Here is a 25511-nt window from a genome sequence, read left to right as displayed (position 1 = left end):
TATTTTTATAAGTGCTCACTGTAGCATCCAGGTCGGAGCATTCTCTGATCAGTGTAAAATCAAATTTCCTCAAATAATTCATGATTCTTAAGATTCTTTCAAACTTATATGTAACTGTCTCTCGTTCGCTTTATAACTTTTCTGTACTATGCCTATCATGTAATAATTGAATCTAATTCTAAGAATTTAAACTAAAGTAACATTTTGTCACTCTCTACCCCATAAGAGCTTTAACGCTTAAAAATCCCTATGTGGATAGGCTTTATGCCATACTTTGTCAAGAATTCCCATGTGGATAGGCTAGATGCCATGTTTAATACATTGAATTTATTTTCTTATCCTTTTTTTAGGTTTTCAGATTTCTCAGGTATATGATAAAATTTGCAAAAAAAAAAGGCTAGGCACAATTTTCCCGTTTGTTTGGATAACGTGCCGCTTTTAAGCCTAACCCTTTTCTGATACCTGATACCATCTATTGCGCCGTTCAAAAGTTACAAATCAAATTTTCAAGTGGCCAGTTTTCGAAGAAAAGGCCCAGCCAAAAAACAAAAAAAAAATTGTTATAAAAACAATCGTTGGAAATTTTACACAAGTTTCATGGGCTAGCTTGTATGTCTGTTCTCTGTGGTATTATAAAACGACCGTTCCAGTAATCTTTTTCCCGAGACACCATAAAGATTACTCTTATAGTAATGGATTATAAATGGACGATTACAAAAATAGTATTGGAATCGTTTGGACACACTGAACGATACAGTGAACGGGTCGTTAAGTAGAGTTATGATTAAATGAAGATTAATTTTTTTCGTACCATTCGATCATATGTGTTATCTTTTTTTAATGATCCACCTATAAAACGATGACGATACAGCATATCCTCATTCAACGATAAAAAGATTTATGGGTTTTTGTTAATTTCACATAATTTTAATTCGATTTTCGGTAACAAGGAAAAAGATTTTCTTCATTCCAATGCATTTATTTTATTTTAAATAATTGAGTATCATACTTTACATCGTATTCTGATGGTCAGATATTTTCTGGATGTTGTGTGTAAACGTATGCATTCATACCCATGGGTGTTGCTCTGCGACGTAGTTCCACCTCCCCGTGGTGCAGAGTGGAAACGTGTCTGCTTTATGCAGATGTACGGCCGAGAGAACTACACCCCCCCCCCCTTATGAAGACCCTCGCTAACGAATTTGGATTACGACAATGGAATTTCTATCGGAAACCGTCTCCATTGGTGAAGGTGTGAAGCTAACCGTGTGTGACATGTGGATTTCACATGTCATTTTCATGCCTTCCAATTCTTACATCCTCAGCAGACCACACCAGTGAGAACATGCTGAGAAATTTATTACTAACCGGCATTGAACCTTCAGTTCAATGCCTGCACAAAATTCAGCATCAGCATTTACTGCGACGAACGAAAGTGTCGCATTTCAAATTTACTGAACCTCGCTGTTACCATGTGTGCAGTCATAGCCTTTCGAGGTTTCTGTCTTTGTCTCTTTCGCATGTACATCGATCACGGATTGGTGATCGTGTACATGGCTTTTACATAGAACGGTGCTTCAGGCGTCTCCAGTAGGAACCTTGTCAAGAACTTATCGAACAATAAAAATCAATCTGAACCCAACCTTCAACGGAGTAAAAACGTATCATGGCAATACCGTGACAAGAGCCAAGTGTCAAAAAAAAAACCAAGTCCAGGTGTTAGAAATTTGTGATCTAGTGTAAAGTGTGCATCAGTGTGCGAACAGCGACTAATAATGGGAACAGGTGCATCAAAACCTAGTGCATCAGTGTCGGGAGATAAAGATCTCACCATTATAAACAATCAGGAAACCCATAGCGATTTTCACGAAGATCATGAGCTCAAACTGAACATCATCTTAGTGCTAGTTACAATCCAGCTAGTGTTTGTAATTTACAAAATTTGGCACAAAAGAGTGCAGAAAAAAACGATCCTAAGTGTAAAAACAATGGCAGATCTAGACAAAGTCTAACAAGAAAGGCAAAGTCCAGAGGAAAAAAAAGGACAAACAAAAAAAAAAAAAACAGTGCTAAAATGAACAGTGTGGCAGTAGCTGAAATATCAAAAGAGTAAAGTGTACACGAGTGACAGAGCTAGTAACGCTCCACCAAAGGGATAACCGGCAACTAGGAGCGTCCCCACCGAAGGGTCAACCGGCAACTTGGAGCGGCCCCAACAAAGGGATAACCGGCAACTAGGAGCGTCCCCACCGAAGGGTCAACCGGCAACTTGGAGCGGCCCCAACAAAGGGATAACCGGCAACATGGAGCGTCCCCACCGACAGCCACCACAGTAACCGGAAACCTGAGTAGAGCAAAAGCGCAGTTAGTATGCCAGCGGCTAACAACAAAACCAACAACAAAACCGACAAACGTGAGGTAGGACGATGTTATAGAAAACTGTAAGTAAGAAAAAATCATAATAGTGTAACAAAAATGACAGCAGAAAACAGAATTAAATAATAATATTAATTTATGGACCAAGTAGATTCACTACTGGCAGATTTGTCGAAAATCTTAGTTAACCTTAAGAAAAATCCTAATCGAAGATACAGGAGAGCAACGTTATTGAACAAACTAAACCAAAGTAGAATCTATTACAACGAAATATTAGATTTAATAGATCTCTTTGGGGGAACCAAACAGATTTTTTTTATAAAGTCGGCAAGGTTACTGTACGGCGAAATAAAAACTTTAATAGATTCAAAGCTTGATCGAAATCATCTGATTTCATTTAAGACCTTAGCAAAAGTGTCGTTATCATTTTTACAGTTACATAAAAGAAACATGGCAAACCCAAAGGTAGACGTAAAATTGGGTACGACGCTGATTCAAATGTATGATGGCGCACCACAGCATTTGGATGCTTTCATTGACTCCGTAAATTTATTCAATGACACGGTACAAAGTGATTTTGCTGCAGCCACGGCCGCACAAATACAAACAGCTCAAGTTACCGTAGTGAAGCTCATAAAATCACGGCTAACAGGCGTAGCCCGGCAAGTAATTGCAGGAGCCGATGATTTACAAGGCATCATAGACGCAGTAAAACAACACTGCGAGTCAAAAATTACTTCGGACAATGTTCTGGCCAAGCTAAAAGCAACCAGACAAAAAGATTCAATTCAAACTTTTTGTAACGAAGTTGAAACTTTAACAACACAACTTAAATCATGCTATGTAAGGGAAGAAATCCCAGCAAACAGAGCCAACACGATGGCAACCAAAAAAGGAGTCGAGGCTCTAATAAGCGGTAGCAAGAATACCGACACAAAACTTATTTTGAAGGCTGGGACCTTCAACAAAATTAATGACGCAATTCAAAAGGTGATGGAAAATAATGAAATCACCAGTAACAACAATTCACCTGCTACAAATGCTCAAATTTTAACAGGTCGAGTAAGCCACCCAAGAGGGCGTGGAACAAACCACAGAGGACGTGGTAATTATTCAAACTTTTACCAACATGATCGACACGTTAGGTACCAAAACTCGCCCCATAATCGTGGAAATTTTACAAACCAGAGGGGTCATTGGTCTCATCGAGGTAATTTCTCGAATCAAAGAGGCAATTGGACTCAGCGTGGACGGTATCCACCGAATATGTTTTTAGCACACCAAGGCGGTGTACAATATCAGCTGCCAGCGCACCAGGCAATTCAAATGCCGTTGCATCCACACATTCAAATGCCACAGCAACAACATATTCTACAGTCAACAAATGGAAATATCCACCCTTTAGGGGTACAGCTGGGGCAGCATATACAATAAATGTGTCTGCCACCAATTACGTCCAACTGATGGTTGATATGTCCGATGTGCAATTATCATTTATTGTTGATTGCGGATCTGATATATCAGTTGTCAAATGTGGATTATTAAGAAAAACTCAGATTTATTATCCAAGCCAAAAATGTGACATAGCTGGAATCGGCCATGGAAACGTAAGTACAATGGGTACTACGCAAACAAATATCATATTAAATGATATTAAAATACCTCAGATGTTTCACATAGTAAGAAATGATTTCCCGATTCCTACTGATGGAATCTTAGGGAGAGATTTTCTAGTAAACCATAAATGCAATGTAGATTATGATTCTTGGCTTCTCAAACTGACAAACAATTTTGAAACATTTACAATTCCAATAGTAAACAAGCAAGTCAACTCAAATCTTATACCAGCTAGGTGTGAGATAATCAAACAACTTGAAAACATTAACATTCAGGAAGACAGTGTAATTTTTTCAGAAGAAATATTCCCAGGAGTATTTTGCGCTAATACTCTGGTAAATAAAGGCAATTGTAATGTTAAAATTATTAATACTACAACTAAGGAAGTTTTATTACCGGCAAACTTTTATCCCAAACATGAACCCCTAGCAAATTTTTACTTTTGTGCTATTTCAAACAACACAAACAAAGAAAATATTAGCGAACGAGCTCAGAAACTGAAAAATGAACTGAAACTTGAAAACAGTGATCCTCATATTAGAGATAAACTTGAAAACCTTTGCATTGAATTTAATGACATATTTTCGCTTCAAGGTGATTTGCTTACGGAAAACAATTTTTACGAACAAAGTATAGCTCTCAATGACCAAAAACCGACATATATTAAAAACTATAGATTGCCAGAATCTCAAAAAAATGAAATTAATGAACAAATACAGACCATGCTTAATGAAGGGATAATTCAAAATTCAACCTCACCTTACAACTCGCCTATTTTACTTGTTCCAAAGAAATCAAATTCAAATGGAAGTAAAAAATGGCGTCTTGTAATTGATTACCGTCAACTGAACAAAAAAATAACCCCAGATAAATTTCCACTCCCGCGGATAGATGAAATTTTGGATCAATTGGGTCGTGCAAGATACTTTTCTACACTCGACCTAATGTCTGGATTTCATCAAATCCCATTAGACAAAAATTCCAAAAAATACACAGCCTTCTCCTCTGATAAAGGCCATTTTGAATTTAATAGGCTTCCATTCGGTCTAAACATAAGCCCTAACTCCTTTCAACGCATGATGTCCATCGCGTTAAGCGGTCTACCTCCAAACTGTGCATTCCTCTACATAGATGATATTATCGTAGTAGGATGCTCAATTAATCACCATATAGCAAATTTACGCGAAGTGTTTCAGCACTTAAGAAAATTCAAACTTAAATTAAATCCATCTAAATGCCATTTCTTCAAGAATGAGGTGACTTATTTAGGACACCATATTTCGAGAGATGGCATACAACCCGACAAAAGTAAATATGATACTATTCGAAACTACCCAGTACCGAAGAATTCAGATGAAGTTCGGCGATTTGTTGCTTTTTGTAATTACTATCGTCGCTTCATCAAAAATTTTTCAGATATAGCCAACCCTCTAAACAAATTATTACGCAAGGATTCAATATTCAAATGGAACGAGGAGTGTCAGAAATCATTCGACACTCTTAAGATGAAATTATTATCACCAAATATTTTACAGTTCCCCGATTACACAAAAGATTTTATTATCACTACAGATGCGTCCAAAGTAGCTTGCGGAGCAGTACTGGCTCAACGTTTTGGAGATTTTGAATTACCAATTGCATTTGCCAGCAAGGCTTTTACAAAAGGTGAATCACACAAATCAACAATCGAACAGGAACTGACCGCCATACATTGGGCCATCGAGTATTTTAGACCATATATCTATGGCCGGAAATTCGTTATACGTACCGACCATAGACCACTAATATATTTATTTTCACTTAAAAACCCCTCATCCAAACTCACACGTATGAGATGGGATTTGGAGGAATACGATTTTAAGGTAGAATACATTAAAGGTAGTTCAAATGTGTTATCTGATGCGTTATCTAGAATTCAAATAACGTCAGACACACTAAAAAACATGTATTTAGTAACTAGATCTATGGCAAAGAAAAATGCTGCTACAACAACTACCAGCCAGACACAGAAGCCTGATCAACTTCACGTGTACGAAGCTGTCAGTAGTTTAGAAGCATTCGACTTGCCAAAATTAACATTTTCATATAATAATGATAAAACATCGATAAATATGATAATCTATATATATAAAAAGCAATTATCTGTATGTTTGTTTGTTTGTTTGTTTGTTTGTTTGTTTGTCCTCTATAGACTCAGCCATCTTAAGAGCTAGAGATCTGAAATTTGGCATGGATGCTCATTAGGACCAGGAATGATGAAAAATGTTTTTAGATTTTTGGACGACCCCTTCTGAAGGGGGTCGTCCATACAAGACAAATATTGTTTTCGAGTTATTGACGTTATTTTCCGTCGGATTGTGATGAAAATTTGCGCTTGAGTGTTTTGAGAGACGAGCAATCGATTACAGTTATCAAATTTAGGGTCAGGGGTCGGCCAAAGGGGTCGTCCATATCAACTGATTAATGTTTTTGCGATATTGGCGTTATTATACACCGGATTGTGATGAAAATTCGCACATGAGTGTTTTGAGAGACGAGCAATCGATTACAGTTGTCAAATTTAGGGATAGGGGTCGGCCGAAGGGGTCGTCCATATCCACTGATTTATGTTTTTGCGATATTGGCGTTATTATACATCGGATTGTGATGCAAATTTGCACATGAGTGTTTTGAGAGACGAACAATCGATTACAGTTATCAAATCTAGAGTCAGGGGTTGGCCAAAGGGGTCGTCCATATTCACTGATTAATGTTTTTACGATATTGGTGTTATTATACATTAGATTGTGATGAAAATTTGCACATGAGTGTTTTGAGAGACGAGCAATCGATTACAGTTATCAAATTTAGGGTTTGAGGTCGGCAAAAGGGGTCGTCCATATTCACTGATTAATGTTTTTGCGATATTGGCTTTATTTTACATTGGATTGTGATGAAAATTTGCACATGAGTGTTTTGAGAGACGAGCAATCGATTACAGTTATCAAATTTAGGGTTTGAGGTCGGCAAAAGGGGTCGTCCATATTCACTGATTAATGTTTTTGCGATATTGGCTTTATTTTACATTGGATTGTGATGAAAATTTGCACATGAGTGTTTTGAGAGACGAGCAATCGATTACAGTTATCAAATTTAGGGTCAGGGGTCGGCCAAAAGGGGCGTCCATATCCATATGTTTTTGCGATATTGGTGTTATTATACACTGGATTGTGATGAATATTTGCACATGAGTGTTTTGAAAGACGAGCAATCGATTTCAAGTTTCGAATTGCGGATCAGAAGACGGCTGAAGGAGTCGTCCATACCCAACTTTAATGTTTTTGCGATTTTGACGTTATTCTACATTGGATTGAGATGAAAATTTCCGCATAGGAGTTTTGAGGGACGCTCTTTTGCTTTCAGGTTTCAAATCTTGGTTATTATCTGTTCACTGTTTTTACGATATTCTCTTGATTGAGCATAGAATTGTAATGAAAATTGGCACATGGGAGTTTAACAGAAAAGATAATTGATTTCAGGTGTCAAGTTTTGAATCGTGGTCAAAAAAAAAAAATGCCGTCCATGTTAGTTGCTCACTGTTTGCAATTGACTCCAGGTAGCATGTTTCGTGTCAAGGGTCGGCGAAAGGGGCGTCTATATTCACTGATCACTGTTTTCAAGTTCCTGACGTAATTTTACATATAATTTGAAATGAAAAAAATGGCACAAGGGAGTTTTGAGGAACGTAAAATTGGTTTCAATTATCGAATTTCGGGCCATGGGACAGAAAAAGAGGGTTTCATTGACAGTTCAGTGTTTTGTGCAATAATTTTGTTGGAGGCAGTTAATTGATACCAATTTAAGTGTGAAGGTCAAGCAAAAGAGTCGTGCACACAAACAAATAGTACATGTTTCTGCCATAATGTCTAGATTTTGCAACCGATCGAGAAGAAAACACTCTCACATAAATTTTAATAAAAAGCCAATCAACAGTTTAATTTGAATTTCAAGTAATAGTAATAGTAGCGACTTTAAACACTGTTGAATTTTTTCCACAAAATTGTCGAAAGAATGTTTCGAATTCATTTTCTAAACTCATTTTGACGTACCAATGATTTAAAGCGAAACGAAGTTCGTACGGGTTCAGCTAGTATACGATAAAAAATTCCGGAAGAGACTAACTCCAACGTTAGCTCTAGCAATAGAAAATCCCGAAAACTTTAGAATAGAATTAGAAAAAGTTTTAAAAATAATCGATGGCAGGCCTGCCGATAATTCAAATACGAAAGCAACATATCCAAGAAAGCTAGCAATACAAACAAACGACATTATATTCACACATGTTGATTTAAATTCATTTAAAAGTTTCGGTAATGCAGTTCTTAGGAACGCTACCATATTAATTTACGGGAAACCTGTTGAAATAAAAACATCGGAAGAAATTAAAAACATATTAAAACAATACCATGACTCTCCGACGGGAGGTCATTCAGGTATAAATAGATTATATAAAAAATTAAAGTCCCTATACTCTTGGCCAAATATGAAACAAACTGTTTCAGACTACGTCAAGGTATGTGAACTTTGTAAAATAAATAAACATGCGATTACAGCAAAAACGCCAGCAATCGTTACTACCACACCTAACAAAACCTTCGATGTAGTGTCCATTGACACCATCGGTCCGTTTGCTCTCACTGAAAAAGGAAACCGCTATGCAGTGACATTGCAATGCGATCTTTCCAAGTATGTAATTGCAATACCCATTCCGGACAAATCAGCTGTTACAATTGCTAAAGCAGTTGTAGAAAAATGCATCCTTATATACGGTCCCATGAGATGTATCAAAACAGATCAAGGAACCGAATACAAAGGAGTGTTTGACGAAATATGCAATTTGCTACAATTAAACCACACTTGCTCAACAGCTTACCACCCTCAAACAATCGGTGCGTTAGAACGCAACCATAAATGCTTGAACGAATACTTAAGGATATTTTCAAACCAACGCACGAATGATTGGGATGAGTGGCTTCCTTTTTATTGCTTTGTTTACAATACAACGCCTAACATACAACACGATTTCACGCCATTCGAATTAATTTTTGGAAAAACATGTAATACTTTTGAATTTTGTAACAATAACGTTGATCCCTTATATAACTTCGACTCGTATCAAAAAGAACTAAAATATAGATTACAAGTTACTCACAACAATGTCATGCAAACTCTCAACAAAGAAAAAATCAAAAGAACAAATGCAGTCAATAATAACATTAATATAACAGATATAAAAATAGGTTTCTATATTTCAATCTGCCAACCCGGTGGACCCGACGGCAACGTCGGTGGAAACACCGAGCGATGTGCGAGCGGACCCGTACGATCAAGTACAGGAAGCGCTGGAAGACCTACTGAGCTCCCCGGAACTCCAAGATCCGGGAGCTCCAGTAGAGTTGGTCACGGCCATGGCTGGCATCGCTGACCTTGTGGAATGTGTGAAGGGGAAGTCCAACATCCACAAGGAAATACGCGAGAAGCTAGCCAGGGTGATGCAGCTCTTCATCGCAGCCAACAAAGCTGTGGTGGAACGGCTTGCGGAGCCCGAGGCCGCCAGACCAAAAGAGCGAGGGCCGGCAGAGACCCCTCTGAGGGCGGACACCATCCGCCCAAAGAAGGTCAATGCCTTTGCCCAAACAGAGAGCAGCCTTGCGTTTGCTGGCAACAGCAAGCGTAAGAGAGGGTCTCCCGGGGAACTCAGACCCGGGGACCCTAAGAAAAGAGCGGAGGATCCGTCTGTCCGGCAGGATCCTGCGGCCAGCGCTTCCAAGCGGGCGGAAGGCCCTGCCGAAAAGGCAGATGAGCCGACGAGCGCAAATACCGGATGGCGGACGGTATCGCGCAAAAGGGGAAGGCCCAAAGGTACGGAGACGGGAAAAGCCAAACCCCAACCCCAACGACGCAAACGTCGCGTCAGGGAGAGGGGCGAGGCGATTGTCGTCAAAGCACCTGAGGGCACGTACGCAGATGTCTTGCGACAGATGCGTACGAACGAAGATCTCGCCGATTTAGGCGAGAAAGTTCGGAGGATCCGTCGGACACGCACCGGCGAGATGATCCTCGAACTGAAGCGTGGTGCTGGAAACTCCAGCGGGACCCTTACGGCTAAGGCCGCCGAAGCCCTTGGTGACAAGGCTGAGGTGCGTGCCCTCTGTAAGGAAGTGACCATCCGGGTTAAAAACCTGGATGAAGTCACGACGGAAGACGAACTGCGGGTGGCACTGGTCGAGCAGTGCAAAATCTGCTCTGACCAGATGACGGTTCGTCTGCGGAATGGCCCTCCCAAATCTGGTATGCAGATTGGGCTGGTCAAACTTCCGGTTGCAGCAGCAAACGCCGCACTTAAGTGTGGGCGGCTAAAGGTGGGATGGTCTATCTGTCAGATATCCATCCCCCAGCAACCGGACCGGTGCTTCAAGTGCCTGTTGAACGGTCACAAGTCGTTCGACTGCACTGGGCCAGACAGAAGTGGCATATGCTGGCGCTGCAGCGAAACCGGCCACAAGTCGGCTAACTGCAAAAAGCCTGCTAAATGCCCTGTCTGCGCTGGAGACCACGCTGTTGGCAACCCTAGGTGCCCCGCCTACACAAAGGCGCAGGCGGTACCACCCCGGGCGCCAAGAGCATAGAGGTCGTCCAACTCAACCTCAACCACTGCTACACAGCACACCAGCTGTTGCGGCAGATGACAGTTGAGGAAAAGTTGGACATCGCGCTAGTGGCAGACCCATATCGCAGAGCTGCGAATGGCATTAATTGGGCGACTGATGATGCCAAACTGGCCGCGATATGGGTTACAGGTAGTTTCCCCATACAAGAAGTTGTGGCGACGGAAAACGAAGGCATGGTGGTGGCCAAAGTTAACGGGATCTACTTCTGTAGCTGCTATGCTCCCCCAAGGTGGTCCTTGGAGAGGTTTGGCACTATGGTTGACAAGATGGTGGATGTGCTAATGGGGAAAAGCCCCATCGTTATTGCTGGCGACTTTAACGCGTGGGCCGTTGAATGGGGTAGCCGCCTCACAAACCCCAGAGGTCAAACTCTTTTAGAAGCCCTGGCGAGGCTTAATGTGGATCTGGCCAACGTAGGGAATACCAGTACCTACCAAAGTTGGAACGGGAGCGAGTCAACCATAGATGTCACCTTCGGTAGCCCGGGGTTGGTAAGCGATTGGATGGTGAGCGAGGCCTACACGAATAGCGATCACTTCGCGATTCGCTATCGGCTAGGCTCAAGTACGCGGACAGGTAGACGCGAGTCTCGTACAGGAGAACGCCTCTGGAAGACAACGCAGTTCGACCAGAACGTCTTCGTCGAAGCGTTGCACTGGGAGAGGAACCTGGACAACCTGTCCGCGGAAGAACTGACGAGGGTTCTAGCTCGCGCTTGCGATGCTGCGATGCCGAGAAGGGCCAAGCATAAAAGCACTAGGCCACCCGTCTACTGGTGGACGGAGGAAATTGCGGGTCTGCGTGCCGACTGCCATAGGGCAAGGCGCAGGATGCAGAACGCAAGGACCCAAGAAGAGCGAACGGAGCGTAGGCCACTCTTCACAAGCGCGAGATCGGCCCTCCGCAGGGCCATCAACGCAAGCAAGAGGGCACGTTTCAAACAGTTATGCCGTGACGCCAACGACTGTCCATGGGGTGATGCCTATCGGATAGTCATGGGCAGAACTAAAAGTGGGGGCGCACCACCTGAAACGTGCCCCGATAAATTGAGAGTCATCATCAATGAGCTGTTCCCACAGCACGATGTTACCCGCTGGCCAACAGTCCCGTATGACTGGGACACCAGCGCCGAAGAGAGGATAACGGTGGAAGAACTTCGCGAGATCGCCAAGTCTCTCCAACCGAGGAAGGCCCCCGGACCGGACGGCATTCCGAACGTCGCGGTGAAGGCCGCGATTAGGGAATTCCCCGATATGTTCCGAACATCGTTGCAACGATACGTGACGGAACGGGTGTTTCCTGACACGTGGAAACGGCAGAAACTTGTTCTTCTGCCAAAGCCGGGTAAGCGTCCAGGAGACCCATCGGCATATCGGCCGATCTGTCTACTGGATACAGCGGGTAAGGTCCTGGAGAAGGTGATTCAGAACCGACTTCAGAGATACACGGAAAGTGAGGGCGGACTCTCGGGGAAACAGTTTGGTTTCCGTCGAGGTCGCAGCACCGTAGAAGCCATCCGCTCGGTCATCGAGGTAGCGGACAGAGCCAGGCTGACCAAGAGGAGAGGGCTCCGCTTTTGCGCGGTTGTCACTCTGGATGTGAAGAACGCCTTCAACAGTGTCAGTTGGACAGCGATTGCGTCGTCGCTCATCCAAATGAGGATCCCGGCATATCTGTATAGGCTTGTGGAAAGTTACTTTCACAATCGCCAACTGCAGTATATGACCGGCGAGGGTTTGCGAACACAAGAGGTTTCGGCGGGTGTTCCACAGGGGTCAATTCTCGGCCCGGTTCTGTGGAACATCACCTACGACGAACTCCTACGAACGAGCCTCCCATCGGGAGCCGAACTCGTAGGATTTGCAGATGATGTAGTCCTCTTGGCGAGGGGCTCCTCAACAGCGGAGGTTGAGCTACTGGCCACGGTAGCTATCCAGGAAGTGGAACGCTGGATGCACTCCAAGTGCCTGCGTCTAGCCCACCACAAAACCGAGATGGTGCTTATCACCAACCTGAAATCACCCCAAACAGGTACCATTGCTGTTGGACCGTGCAACATCGTGTCTAAACGCGCAATTAAGTACCTAGGGGTGATGATTGACGACAGGCTCAGCTTCACGAGCCATGTCGAACACGTGTGCAAGAGAGCGGCAATGGCCACGGCCGCACTCACACGAATGATGCCGAACTCCTCGGCTATCCAAAGCAGCAAAAGGCGGATCATTGCAAGTGTGACCACTTCGATCTTGCGGTACGGAGCAGCGGCCTGGAGGCAGGCCCTGGGAGGAAGCTGTAACCTGCAGCGACTTAGCAGCGTTCAGCGGCTGATGAACCTGCGGGTTATCAGCGGATACCGGACCATGTCGTCCGAAGCCGCCTGTGTAGTAGCGGGTGTTATGCCCATCTCGGTTTTGCTAGAGGAGGATGTCTATTGCTACGACAACAGAGACACGCCCAACGTTCGAGATCTCGCCAATGAGGACTCGATGTCCAACTGGCAGCAGCTGTGGGACAGCTCAACGAGAGGAAGGTGGACCCATCGTCTGATCCCGCACATCGGGAGCTGGATCGGAAGAAGGCACGGTGAAGTGGACTTCTATATGACGCAATTCCTGACTGGTCATGGATGCTTCATGAAGTACCACTACCGGTTTGGACATGTGGCTTCGCCATACTGCCCAGATTGTGGTGACGTAGAGGAAACACCCGAACATGTGGTGTTTGTCTGTCCGAGGTTTGCGGCGGTACGTACTTCCATATTTGCCGCCTGTGGGCCTGACACGACAGCAGATAACGTTGTACAGAGGATGTGTGCGGATTCCAACACTTGGCACGCGGTCAGCGATGGGTTCACCCGGATCATGACTGCCCTGCAGAGGAGCTGGAACCAACGGCAGTCCGCGAACGGTGTAGGATGACTCCATCGGCGGGGAGCATCTGAGTAGTGTGCGTCCGATCCCTTGATCGAAGCTACAAAGATAAGGCAACATCTTCTGCGTAGCGGAGGTCAGGGGTGCGCCGCGAACGTGTGTAGGATACCCCAATGTCGGGGGGTATCCGAGTAGTTCCGCTTCCTAAGAGGGAAACTGCGGGGATAAGACTTTACCTTCCTCGTAGCGGATCTCGAGGGAAGAGGGTTAACCACTGTCGGGGGATACCCACGGGTAGAGAGGCTCTCGACGCCGGGCGAGCCTCTCGAGTCGGTGTAGGATGTCGTCACCGTCGGGAAACATCCGAGTCGTAGCGTTCCAAGTCCCGAATGTGTGCCGTGACAGGCGCGAGTCTAGGATAAGCTGCTCTCGATTTGGCACACAACGGGCAGGAAAATCCGCGGGCCAAAAATCCTAGGGTTGCCAACCAAGGGGGATAAAGAAGACCGGACAACGGTCGGAGTAGACTGACCCCATCGACGGGGGGCTGTCGAGTAGAGTGCGTCCGACCCCACGGTTTGAAGTTACAAAGATAAGACAATACCTTCTGCGTAGCGGATGCCGTGGGTGCGCCGCGTTCGTGTGTAGGATGCTCCACCTTCGGGGAGTATCCGAGTAGAGCGGTTCTCAACGACAGAAGCTGCGGGGATAAGACTTGACCTTCTTCGCAGTGGAAATCGTTGGGAAAGGGTTATTCCACGTTCGGGGAATACCCACGGGTAGAGTGGCTCTCGACGCCGGGCGAGCCATTCGAGTCGGTGTAGGATGACGTCTTCGTCGGGAATCATCCGAGTAGTTGCGTTAAGTCCCGCGCGTGTGCCGTGACAGGCGCGAGTCCAGGATAAGCTGCTCTCGATCTGGCACACGACGGGCAAGGTGGCAAACTTCGAACCCTGAAGATAAGAGGTCGGGCTTCGAGTCGTTAGAGGAGAGGTCAGGCCTCAAACCTTCAGGCGGAGAGGTTTGTGTGGTCAACCCCGAGTCTTTATGATAGGAGGTCGGGTCCCGAGTCGTAAGAGGAGGGATCAGGCCCCTTACCAACAAGAGGAGGGGTACAAGTGGTCACCTCGAGTCATTACGAGGAGAGGTCAGATTTCAAGTCGTTAGAGGAGAGATCGGGCCTTGAATCGTGCAGAGGAGAGGTAAACCTCGAGTCGATGCGAGGAGGGGTCGGATCTCAAGTCGTTAGAGGAGAGATCAGGCCTCAAGTCGCGAAGAGGAGAGGTTTGTGTGGGAATCTCGAGTCATTGCGAGGAGATGTCGGTTCTCAAGTCGTTAGAGGAGAGTTCAGGCGTCGAGTCGTAAGGATGAGAGGTTTTGCTGAAAGTGGTCTCGTTAATGAGTATTGCCTTTGAGCGCATTAGCGCGAATAGACCTCCCACTATTGAAGCATAGTGTACTAAACAGTTCGAGGTGGGAACCAGGTCTGCGGCCCCAGGTGGAGTTTAGGGAGTAGGGGGTATACACGGAGTATATCATGAGTCTGCCCATTGTACCCATGGACCCAGAGTAGCAAACTGGGGGGACGCGGTGGCTCGCCGTGCCTTGGAATACAATCCGTAAACCGGGATTTACCACCTGTGGTTACCAACTAAAAAAAAAAAATACCCATGGGTGTTGCTTGCAATGATCGTTTTTTTACCATCTCGAGGACGTGGCCGCTCGATCGTTGGTACCATCATGTAGCTGCCGGTTTTTTGCTGCTGCTGCACTATCGGCTGATTCAGACTGCTGCTACGGTAGTGCTGCTTCCCGCTGTTTTCGGTAGCAAAGTTCTTCCTGCGAACCTAAAACAATGTGCGGTTAAGAAAAACTATTGAAATCTTTCACGGAAAAAATGAATCTTATGTGATTTAAATTACCTCTACGCTTGCCCTGTTGTGATCCTCGGCTTGAAATTGGATCCAAATTTCACACAAATAACACTCCCCGTAGACCTTTTAAATCTTCTCTGAAATAAATCTGACCACGTGTTCTATGACAGCAGAAAAATTGGAGCGTGTTGCAAAAATACGCAGTTTATTTTGAAAACCATTATTCGTATCTTTCTGAAATATTTTTTTATCATTTCGGTGCGTTGCAAAAATTATCAATTTGTTTTGCAGAATATTAATCGTATCTTTCAGAAATAATATTTTATCCGTTCTAGCAACAGCACATCGAGCCAAGACGTATCTTAGAACGTTACTATTAATGTAATCAGAAAAGAATAATACGGAAGATTCAGAGTATCGTATTAACCTATGCGGGCACGTCTAAACAATGCATTGTAGTAAGATTTGTTGATTTTTTAAATTTACTGTTGAGAAGTTACAGGTTATTTTCAGTTTTTTATAGCTGGGAGGCTTCTTTTCATACAATCACAAATCCACAAGTATAAATAATATATAAATTAATGTTTTTTGTTTATTTTCAAAATTTAGATGGTTATCGTGATTTTGAAGATAAAAAGTAAATTTTAATCATAAACCAATGCTGAGAAAACACGTGTCATAATTATCCCGCATCTTGAAAAGTATGGGGTAATTATGAACACTTCTTTGTGCGCGGGTGGAAATTTTTTTCAGCATAAAATCATATCACACCACATGGAGCATCAATTACCAAACATAAAACTTTCAAAAACAACATTTTATCTCCATTCACATTGATGAGGAAGTCAATTGAAATGACACGTCTCAAAACGATTTTCGTTTCTCAGAGACATACATTTTGATAATAACTGTAACTACAACATTTATACAGTTAGGTTTGCAAGTTTTAACTGTAACTTATCAAAAGAATGCCAGACTTTTATATTTGATCAGTTTTGAGACCCTACTATGACCCTAACGGCACTTACGGCGTTTGTTCGGAATTACCCTTTGTTCATAATTACCCCACTTAGCCCTACTTGAATTGGAGAAAAACCTAACCATCCAATCCTAATCAATTGACCATCCAAAAAAAAACCCCGTGTATAAATTTCAACTCGATCGCTGCAAAACAACGCAATTATTGCCTAAAAGTAAAATCCATTGCATAATAACGTCAATATTGCTAAAACAGTGAACAATAAATTAATATGAAAGACCCCTTTCGTCGACCCCTGGCAAAACATTTGGCATCTGAAATCGATTGCCCGTCCCTGAAAACTACCGTGTGCAAATTTTCATCTGAATCCGATGTATAATAACGACAATATCGCAAAAATATTGAAAAGTTAATATGGACGGCCCCCTTTGCTGGCCCCTTACAATAAATTTACTACCTGAAATCGATTGGCCGTCGCTCAAAACTCTCGTGTACCAGTTTTCATCTGAATCCGATGTATAATAATGACAATATCTCATTAACAGTGAATAGTTCATATGGACGACCCCTTTGGCCGACCCCTGTTTGTAATTTGGAGAAGTAAAATCAATTGTTTGTCCCTAATAACTCCTATGTGCAAATTTTCATTCCAATCCTATGTATAAAAACGTCAATATCACTAAGATATTGAAAAGTGTATATGGACGACCCCTTTTGCCGCCCCCTTACACTGAATTTGATACCTCAAATCGATTGCACGTCACTTAAAACTATCGTGTACCAATTTTTATCTGAATACGATGTATGATAACGTCAATATCGCAAAAACAGCGATCAGTTAATATGGACGACCCCTTTGGCTGACCCTTTACACAAAATTTGACACCTGAAGTCGATTGCTCGTCTTTCAAAACACTCATGTGCAAATTTTCATCACGATCCGACAAAAAGTAACGTCAATATCGCAAAAACAATATTTGTCTTGTATGGACGACCCCCTTCAGAAGGGGTCATCCGAAAATCTGAAAACATTTTTCATCATTCCTGGTCCTAATGAGCATCCATGCCAAATTTCAGCTCTCTAGCTCTTAAGACGACTGAGTCTATAGAGGACAAACAAACAAACAAACAAACAAACAAACATACAGAAATTGCTTTTTATATATATACATAATATAAATTTTTTTGAAAATCATTAAAAGATTCCGCCAATATACGAGCAGTTCCCCTTCGACCGATCTGAAAAGAAATCTTCACATCCTTGACGGAAGTAACGATTTCTTTCCGAAAGGCATTGAAGTTAGGAATTGTGACCGTAATTGGCGGAACCTTTTCGTTTTTAAGAGTATAAGAAGAAGAAGGTTTCTTAGTACTCTTATCAGAATTAATGCTGGAAAGAAAAGAGAAAAATATGAATAACAGAAAATGAAAATCATTTTAGCACTGAAAAGTGCTGATGGAAAAACAGGTAAGAATGAAAAAAATAATTTAAAATGTTCCTGCTGGTACACAGCAACGATACGATGCTCCGGCGTACGTGTTGACGGCTCAACGGCACAGATGGAAGTGACGACCATAACTTAATTTTCCGAAACGTGCGGTGACTCAAACAGCCTTCATTGGATTCCTTGGAAAAAAACACACAAGATACGTCCCGAAAGATTCAAAATTTTCAAGTCCGAACATGCATTTTCTTAACAATTTGAAAAATTGAGTGGAATTGAAGGTAAAACAGCCCTAACTTCATTTTCCGAAGCGTGCGGGGGATCAAACAGCCTTCATTCGATTCACCGGAAAAAAACTCAACAAGATACAACCCATTTGGTTCAAAATTTTCATGTCCGAACAAGCTTTTTTCTGAAATAATTGGAAAATATAAGGGAATTGATGGTAAAAACAGCCATAACTCCATTTTCTGAAGCATGTGGTGTCCAAAACAGCCTTCATTTGATTCCTCAGAAAAAATTACACACGTTCAAAATTCTCTGGTTCAAATCAGTGTTTTTCTGGAATGTTTACAAAATATAGGAGAATTAGGGGTTAAAAAGGCACTATATCTCCGTTCGTATTTTTCAGAATTTACATAAGATAATACTGAATAACCCTAAAGTTCTGATTCAGTTAGGCCGATGACATAGTAAGAGCGATGCGATGCGAATTGGCGAACGCGGCCAATGCGAACTCGAGCGGCGGAACAAATTGATATCTGCTTCGCCGTGTTGAGTATGTCAGGTTTAAGCTATTCGCATACATTTTCTTCAAATGTGGTTCGCCGCATTGAATCGGATTCGCCGGTTCGCATCGCATCGCACTCACTATGTCATCGGCCTAAGGCAGATGATCTTAGGATCAACCGAGTTTCGGTATATTTTTTATACCGAAAATGATACGTAATATTTGACAGCCGTCACTTCTCAGTCATGAAAAAAATACCGAACAGATAACCGACCTCCACATGCTAGGAAATCGGTAAAATAATAACCTTACTTGGTAATTTTCGTTCACTGTGATCAAAACCCAAGATAGGTGGATGAATCTAGCTATTGTTACCAACTCGGTAACATTGTTTTGGTTTTTTTTAATAAATTACTAGCTGATCCCGTACGAACTTCGTTTCGCATTCAACTTTAATGCTGATGATTTTGTATTTGGTTGGTAATTGGGTCGAATTTTCACCAAAAAATTGCTTAAAATACTAAACAGAATTTGCAAGCGACTTATTTGCTTGTCTACCAAACGGAAATTTAAAATAAGAAATTGATTTACCATCGAAAAGAACACCCGTGTACGAATTTCTGTCTTTTTCGGATGCATAACAACGAAATTATGTCTAAAATATTTTAAAGGTTATATTAACAACCCCCTTTCTGTCGTCTGATTAAAAATTTTAATTCTTAAATCGATTGTCCGTTTTATAAAACACCCGTGAATAAATTTTTGTCTGGATCTCATGCATAATAAAACAACTATTGCAAAAACATTAAACAGAAAATGTGGACGACCCCTTTTTCTGACGCCTAATAGAAAGTTTGTTATCAGGAATCGATTCTTCGTCCTGCAAAACTATCGTGTTTAAATTTTTGCCTCGGTATGATGCCTAACAACGTAATTATTGCAAAACAATCGAAAATATTTAGGCGAACCCTTTTATTGATTCCTTGTCAAAATTTGACACGTGAAATCAATAACATGTGCTGTAAAACTCCCATGTGCAAATTTTCATTATAATCCGATGTATAATCAAGACAATGGGGCTTATTCTGAGAGTCACGTGACGTGATGTGCAAAATTTAACATCGTTGTGGAGACTCCAGAAGTTTCAGCTCAAATGTCCTGTGATCGATTTTTTGAACTTTCTGGAGTCAGGATAAAGAAGTGAAATTTTGTGCTGAATCAAAGCAATCGAAAGATTCCTTTTAATTCAATCACGGTAAATGAAAAGTTCATATACCAGTATTTCGATAGCAACTTACTACCTTCTTCCTTTTCCGTTGCATAATTATCCGAAGTTGAATACCCAAAATTTTCAATAAATAACTTTGTACAAACTCATCGATCCTATGCATGAACTTTTAACAGCAAATTCCACAATACTGATCAATTCGTTTCATTTGAAAAAAATCCCGTGTATTAATTTTTACATCCATATAACCGCCCGTATCGTTAATCCACAAGTTAATATGGATGACCCCTTTTGCAGACCCTGTACACCAATATTGCCGACCCCTGCCTCGAAATATGATAATTCAAATCAATTGTTTGTCCTTAAATCTCCCGTGTGTTAATTTTCATCTCAATCCGGTGTACAATATCGTAAATATTACAAAAAAACAGTTAACAGGTAATTTGGACGACCCCTTTGGCCGACTCCTTTTACAAAATTCGATACCTGAAATCGGATGCCCGACTTTTAAAACCCACGTGCGTGAATTTTCATTGCAACTCAATGTACAATAACGTCAGTATCGCAAAAAAGTGAACAGGTGATATGGACGACCCCTTTCTCCGATCTCTTACACCAAACTTGATACCTGAAATCGATTATCCATCCCTGGAAACTTTCGTGTGCCAATTTTCATCTTAATCCAAAGTATAATTACGTCAATATCGCAAAAACAGTGAACAGGTAATATGGACGACCTCTTTTTCCGACCCCTGCCTCAAAATTGGATGCTTGGAATCAATTGCTCATCCCTCAAAACTCCCGTGTCCCAATTTTCATCTCAATCCGATGCATAATAACGTCATAATCGCAAAAACAATGAACAGTTAATATGGACGACCCCTTTGGCCGACCCCTGATCAAGATTTGGATAGTTGAAAACATTTGTTTGTCCTTAATAACTCCTATATGCAAATTTCCATCACAATCCGATGTATAATGACGTAAATATCACAAATATATTGAAAAGTAATATGGACGACCCCTTTTGCCGGCCCCTTTTACTAAATTCGTTACCGAAATTTTATACCTGGAATCGATTGCTCGTCACTCAAAACTCCTATGTGCAAATTTCCATCTCAATCCGATTCATAATAACGGCAATATCGCAAAAATATTAAACGGTTATTATGGACGATCCCTTTTGCCGACCTCTGACCGAAAATTGAATACCTGAAACCAATTGGTCATCTCTCAAAACTCTCATGTGCAAATTTTCATCTCAATCCGACGAAAAATAACGTCAATATCGCAAAAACAATATTTGTCTTGTATGGACGACCCCCTTCAGAAGGGGTCATCCGAAAATCTGAAAACATTTTTCATCATTCCTGGTCCTAATGAGCATCCATGCCAATTTTCAGCTCTCTAGCTCTTAAGACGACTGAGTCTATAGAGAACAAACAAACAAACGAACAAACAAGCAAACAAACAAACAAACAAACAAACCCACAGAAATTGCTTTTTATATATAGGGGAGAGGAGGGCTATATGCGCATATTAAGGAAAGCACTCATTTTCTCCCATATTCCAATAGATAAGAGTCTGAAAACTATATACACATGAGCGGACATCTGTTTTATATACGTTAGAGCAATTTTTTTGTGAAAATCTCTTACAGTTTTTGTGAAAATAATTTTATAATAAAAGAAGTCAAAATAGCCGATTTTCGAAACTGGCGGGCTAAATGCGCATATTTATGTTTTTAGCTATATTTCATTAACAGTTGCAATATTTTGATATTCTTTAATTGAAAATGGTAGAAACAGATGTTAAGCATACGTCAAGGCTGAAATTTTGGTGAAACTTTTTACATCACTAGTTCTTTTGCATAAAACATAGTTAGGTATGCCATATGGCCATATTTCATGGTAATATTTTGTTCATATCGCATTTTTATCGGATCAGTATGAAGTTCTTCTTTTTTCGCTGTAAGACCGTGATTTGAATGTAGATTTAATGTTTCAATGATAAAAAGTAAAAAAATTATAAGACTAATCTATTTTTCTTGATATAGGCATTTAACCTGCCTTGATATGGGCATTCAGAACCTGTCTCTTATTCCAATATCCGATCATTTACAACCTTGCCAAAAGCTTCAATTTGTTGAATTCCCGATTTCCAGATGAATAAGAAAGAAAAACCATTAAAATTTTTGTTCACAGAATCTGTACGCACGATAATTAAAGTTCAATATATTATAACAAAACTAACAAAAATCTTGTTTGAATTTTTAAATTTTTTTGGCTTTATATAACAATCATATTTCTTCATGCCATGTTTCAATAGCGTATTACCCTCAAACTGCACTGATTAGATACGTTGAATCTCCAGCCATATCGCCAATCGGCTGTATGCGCATATTACCTAACATGCGCATTTAGGAACACTTCCCCCTATAGACTAGCTGATCCCATACGAACTCCGTTTCGCTTTGAACTTGGAATATGTCATGAACAGTTCGTATGAAAGTCAATTGCCGAAAATTTCCCAGGTGCACTTCCTAATTCATTGTTAAGAAATAATTGCAAAAATATTGGACGATTATTTTTTCTGTCGTCTGCTACTAAATTTGAAGTTAGGAAACATCTGACCGTGCCAAAAAGTTAAACCCCTTTCGGTGGCCTCTTATACAGTCTTTGATGTCTAAAATTGGTTGCCCTTCCCTCAAAACTCCCGTTTGCAAATTTACAAAGCAATCCATTGCATAATAACGTCAATATTGCCTTAAAACAGTGAAAAATTCATTTATATGGACGACCCCTTTTATCGACCCCAAGCAAAATATTTGACATCTGAAATCGATTGCCCGTCCCCGAAAACTACCGTGTGCAATTATTCATTACAATCCGATGTCAAATAACGGCGATATTGCAAAAATATTGAAAAGTTAATATGGACGACCCCCTTTGCCGGCCCCATACACTGAATTTAATACCTGAAATCCATTGCTCGTCCCTCGAAACTCTCGTGTACCAATTTTCATCTAAATCCGATGTATAATAACGACAATATCGCATTAACAATGAATAGTTAATATGGGCGACCCCCTTGGCCGACCCCTGTTTTTAATTTTGATAGGTGAAATCAATTGTTTGTACCTAATAACTCCTATGTGCAAATTTTCATACCATTCCGATGTATAAAAACGTCATTATCACTAAGATTTTGAAAAGTTGATTTGGACAACCCTTTTGGCAGCCCCTTACAATGAATTTGATACCTCAAAACGATTACGTCATTCAAAACTATCGTGTACCAATTTTCAGCTGAATACGATGCATAATAACGTCAATATCGCAAAAAAAGCGAACAGTTAATATGGACGACCCCTTTGGCTGACCCCTTACATACACCATGACACCTGAAATCAATTGCCCAACTCTCAAAACATTCATGTGCAAATTTTCATCACGATCCGACGATAAGTAACGTCAATATCGCGAAAACAATATTTGTCTTGTATGGACGACCCCCTTCAGAAGGGGTCATCCGAAAATCTGAAAACATTTTTCATCAATCCTGGTGGTATCGCACGACTATTTCAAACCCATCGCCGAAGACGGAGGTACGCGCTAAGTCCAAAAGCGCGTGGTTGGTCGACCCAAGCCGAGGAGAGAGACCGAACCAACCAGCCGTGAGTGTGGTGCCTGGTACCGCACTCCACCCGTTCCATAACAAACGCCCTGAGACCCAGGAACAAAAGAGGCCTTGAGCGCCCAAACCCATTAGTCCCCGTTGCTTTAGACCAGGGACTGGGTGTTGCTGGGCAGCCCCTTCTGGGCTGAACCCGTTCCTGGGGAAAAAGCAAAGTTTCACTTTCCTGATAAAACCAATAAATATCTAATTAAGCGTATTAAACTTTCAAATCACACGTTCTTCCATATTGTAAACAAGTTTTGATAAAAGAAAAAAAAAAACAAATGGGAAATTTTTTTTAATATAATTCTTTCTTAAACAAATTGTATTATTGATAATAATCAATTGCCTTCACATTGAAATAAAATAACATAAAATTGTGGTTAAAATTTGAGTCAAAACAAATTGTATTATTTTTAGCAATCCTGTTGAGTCACGTGGTAGCAACCAAATGCGTATTAAAAACCTAACCTGTTAATATGATAAATAAACAAGAAACTTGCACATGGCATGAATTTTGCTAGTAAATAAGGTCGAACCGACCACTATTCGCTTTGGTACTATTGTTCAAACATGCATACTTACCATTGTTTCACTGCTTTCATGTTTGCTGTAACTAGCACAATCTTCACAAACCTTCTGATCACATTCTGTGCATGTTTTACTGAATTCATGTTGCTTAAACCCTTTCAAGCAAATTCTACATGATCCTGATCGGCCTTGATTGTATTTATTAACGTCAGCATTGTTGACTGTAGAATGATTTGTTACTGATGGAACACTTCCAATGGTCAAGTCGCTTGTCTCTGGAACTAGCGAAGGTCTAGGAGACATTTTATTTACTGAAAGATGAAAAAAAACGAAAATTATTTCAGATTCTGGCTGCTGGCTGAAAAATCTTTTATTGTGCCAACAAACAAACAAGCTCTTTGGCATTTAGCGATTTTTTATTCTCATTTCAGGGGGCATCCATTAATTACGTAACGCTCCTAGGGGGGGGGGGGGGGAGGGAGTAAACTCGAGCGTTACGAATTGTGACATGGGGGAGGGGGGGAGGTAGGCTCATCGTTACGTAACGATTTTTTCCTAGAAAATTTTAGTCTTATCGCCGCTGTTTTGATATCATGCCGTTTTTGATAAGCAAACCAAAATAAGCTTAAAATTTGTAGGCTTCAACATGATTGAAACTATAGTTTGTAACCTTTCCTCTTTAAAGATTTTGATAGAGACTCCTTAAAATGTGTATTGAATATCCGTGCAATAACCATTAGAAAACCGAATGCTAGCAACATTTACCCCTAAGAACTTAATTCAACCTTAAGACGGAAATTTTACAATTTTTTCTCAATTGATTTAAAAAATTCAATTTTGATTATTCCGACAAATATTACTAAATGGGAGTATATTCGGCATAACAAGCTATGCTCCTTTAACAAAATAAAGTTAACAAGTGCGGCCATTAGTTAACAAACACAGAGCAACTCGCATATTAGACTATCATTTTATTTTATCAGAAAGTTACCATCAATGAGTACTGAGAAGATTTTGATACATATCAATTCCGTTTTGAAGAACGTTAAAAATTTATGTTAAATCTTTTCTCACCTTCGAAAATCAGTTTTTTAAAACATGAGAAGAGGGGGGGGGGGGGGGGGTAATTATCAGAGTTACGTAATTTTCATAGGGGGGTATGCCGAAGCGTTACGATTTGTGACATACGGGGGGGAGGGGGTTAAAAAAGGGCATTTTTTGCGTTACGTAATTTATGGATGCCGCCTTATGTTTAAAGCGGACCATAGACACATTACATGATGCTCAAATTCGATCGTTCTACATCGAATGTCTGATTCTACGTTCGTGCATTTGAAATAAATCTTTAGCAACGTTGTTGTTTGACTTACAGTTGCTTACAGACATCCGACAATCTGGTACTTCATTTTTCTTTGTCAGAAATCGTAAGTCTGGACTTCCGAAGTAAAATTTACTGCTGGCGCGATAATGTTT

At 41.3% G+C, this 25511-nt stretch overlaps 1 protein-coding gene across 1 annotated transcript in view; it reads right to left on the bottom strand.

The window, feature by feature from the left end:
• Positions 1–25511, bottom strand: part of LOC129752899 (regulating synaptic membrane exocytosis protein 1) — a 243286-nt gene that overhangs the window by 195003 nt on the left and 22772 nt on the right. Inside the window, exon 5 of the mRNA XM_055748687.1 lies at positions 24093–24349. Coding sequence (XP_055604662.1) covers positions 24093–24349 — 257 coding nt within the window. The remainder of the gene's footprint in view (positions 1–24092; positions 24350–25511) is intronic.

The sequence above is a fragment of the Uranotaenia lowii genome, chromosome 3 (genome assembly GCF_029784155.1).
Source record: "Uranotaenia lowii strain MFRU-FL chromosome 3, ASM2978415v1, whole genome shotgun sequence".
In the NCBI taxonomy this organism is placed as follows: Eukaryota; Metazoa; Arthropoda; class Insecta; order Diptera; family Culicidae; genus Uranotaenia; species Uranotaenia lowii.
This window is presented reverse-complemented; position numbering and strand designations above follow the sequence as displayed.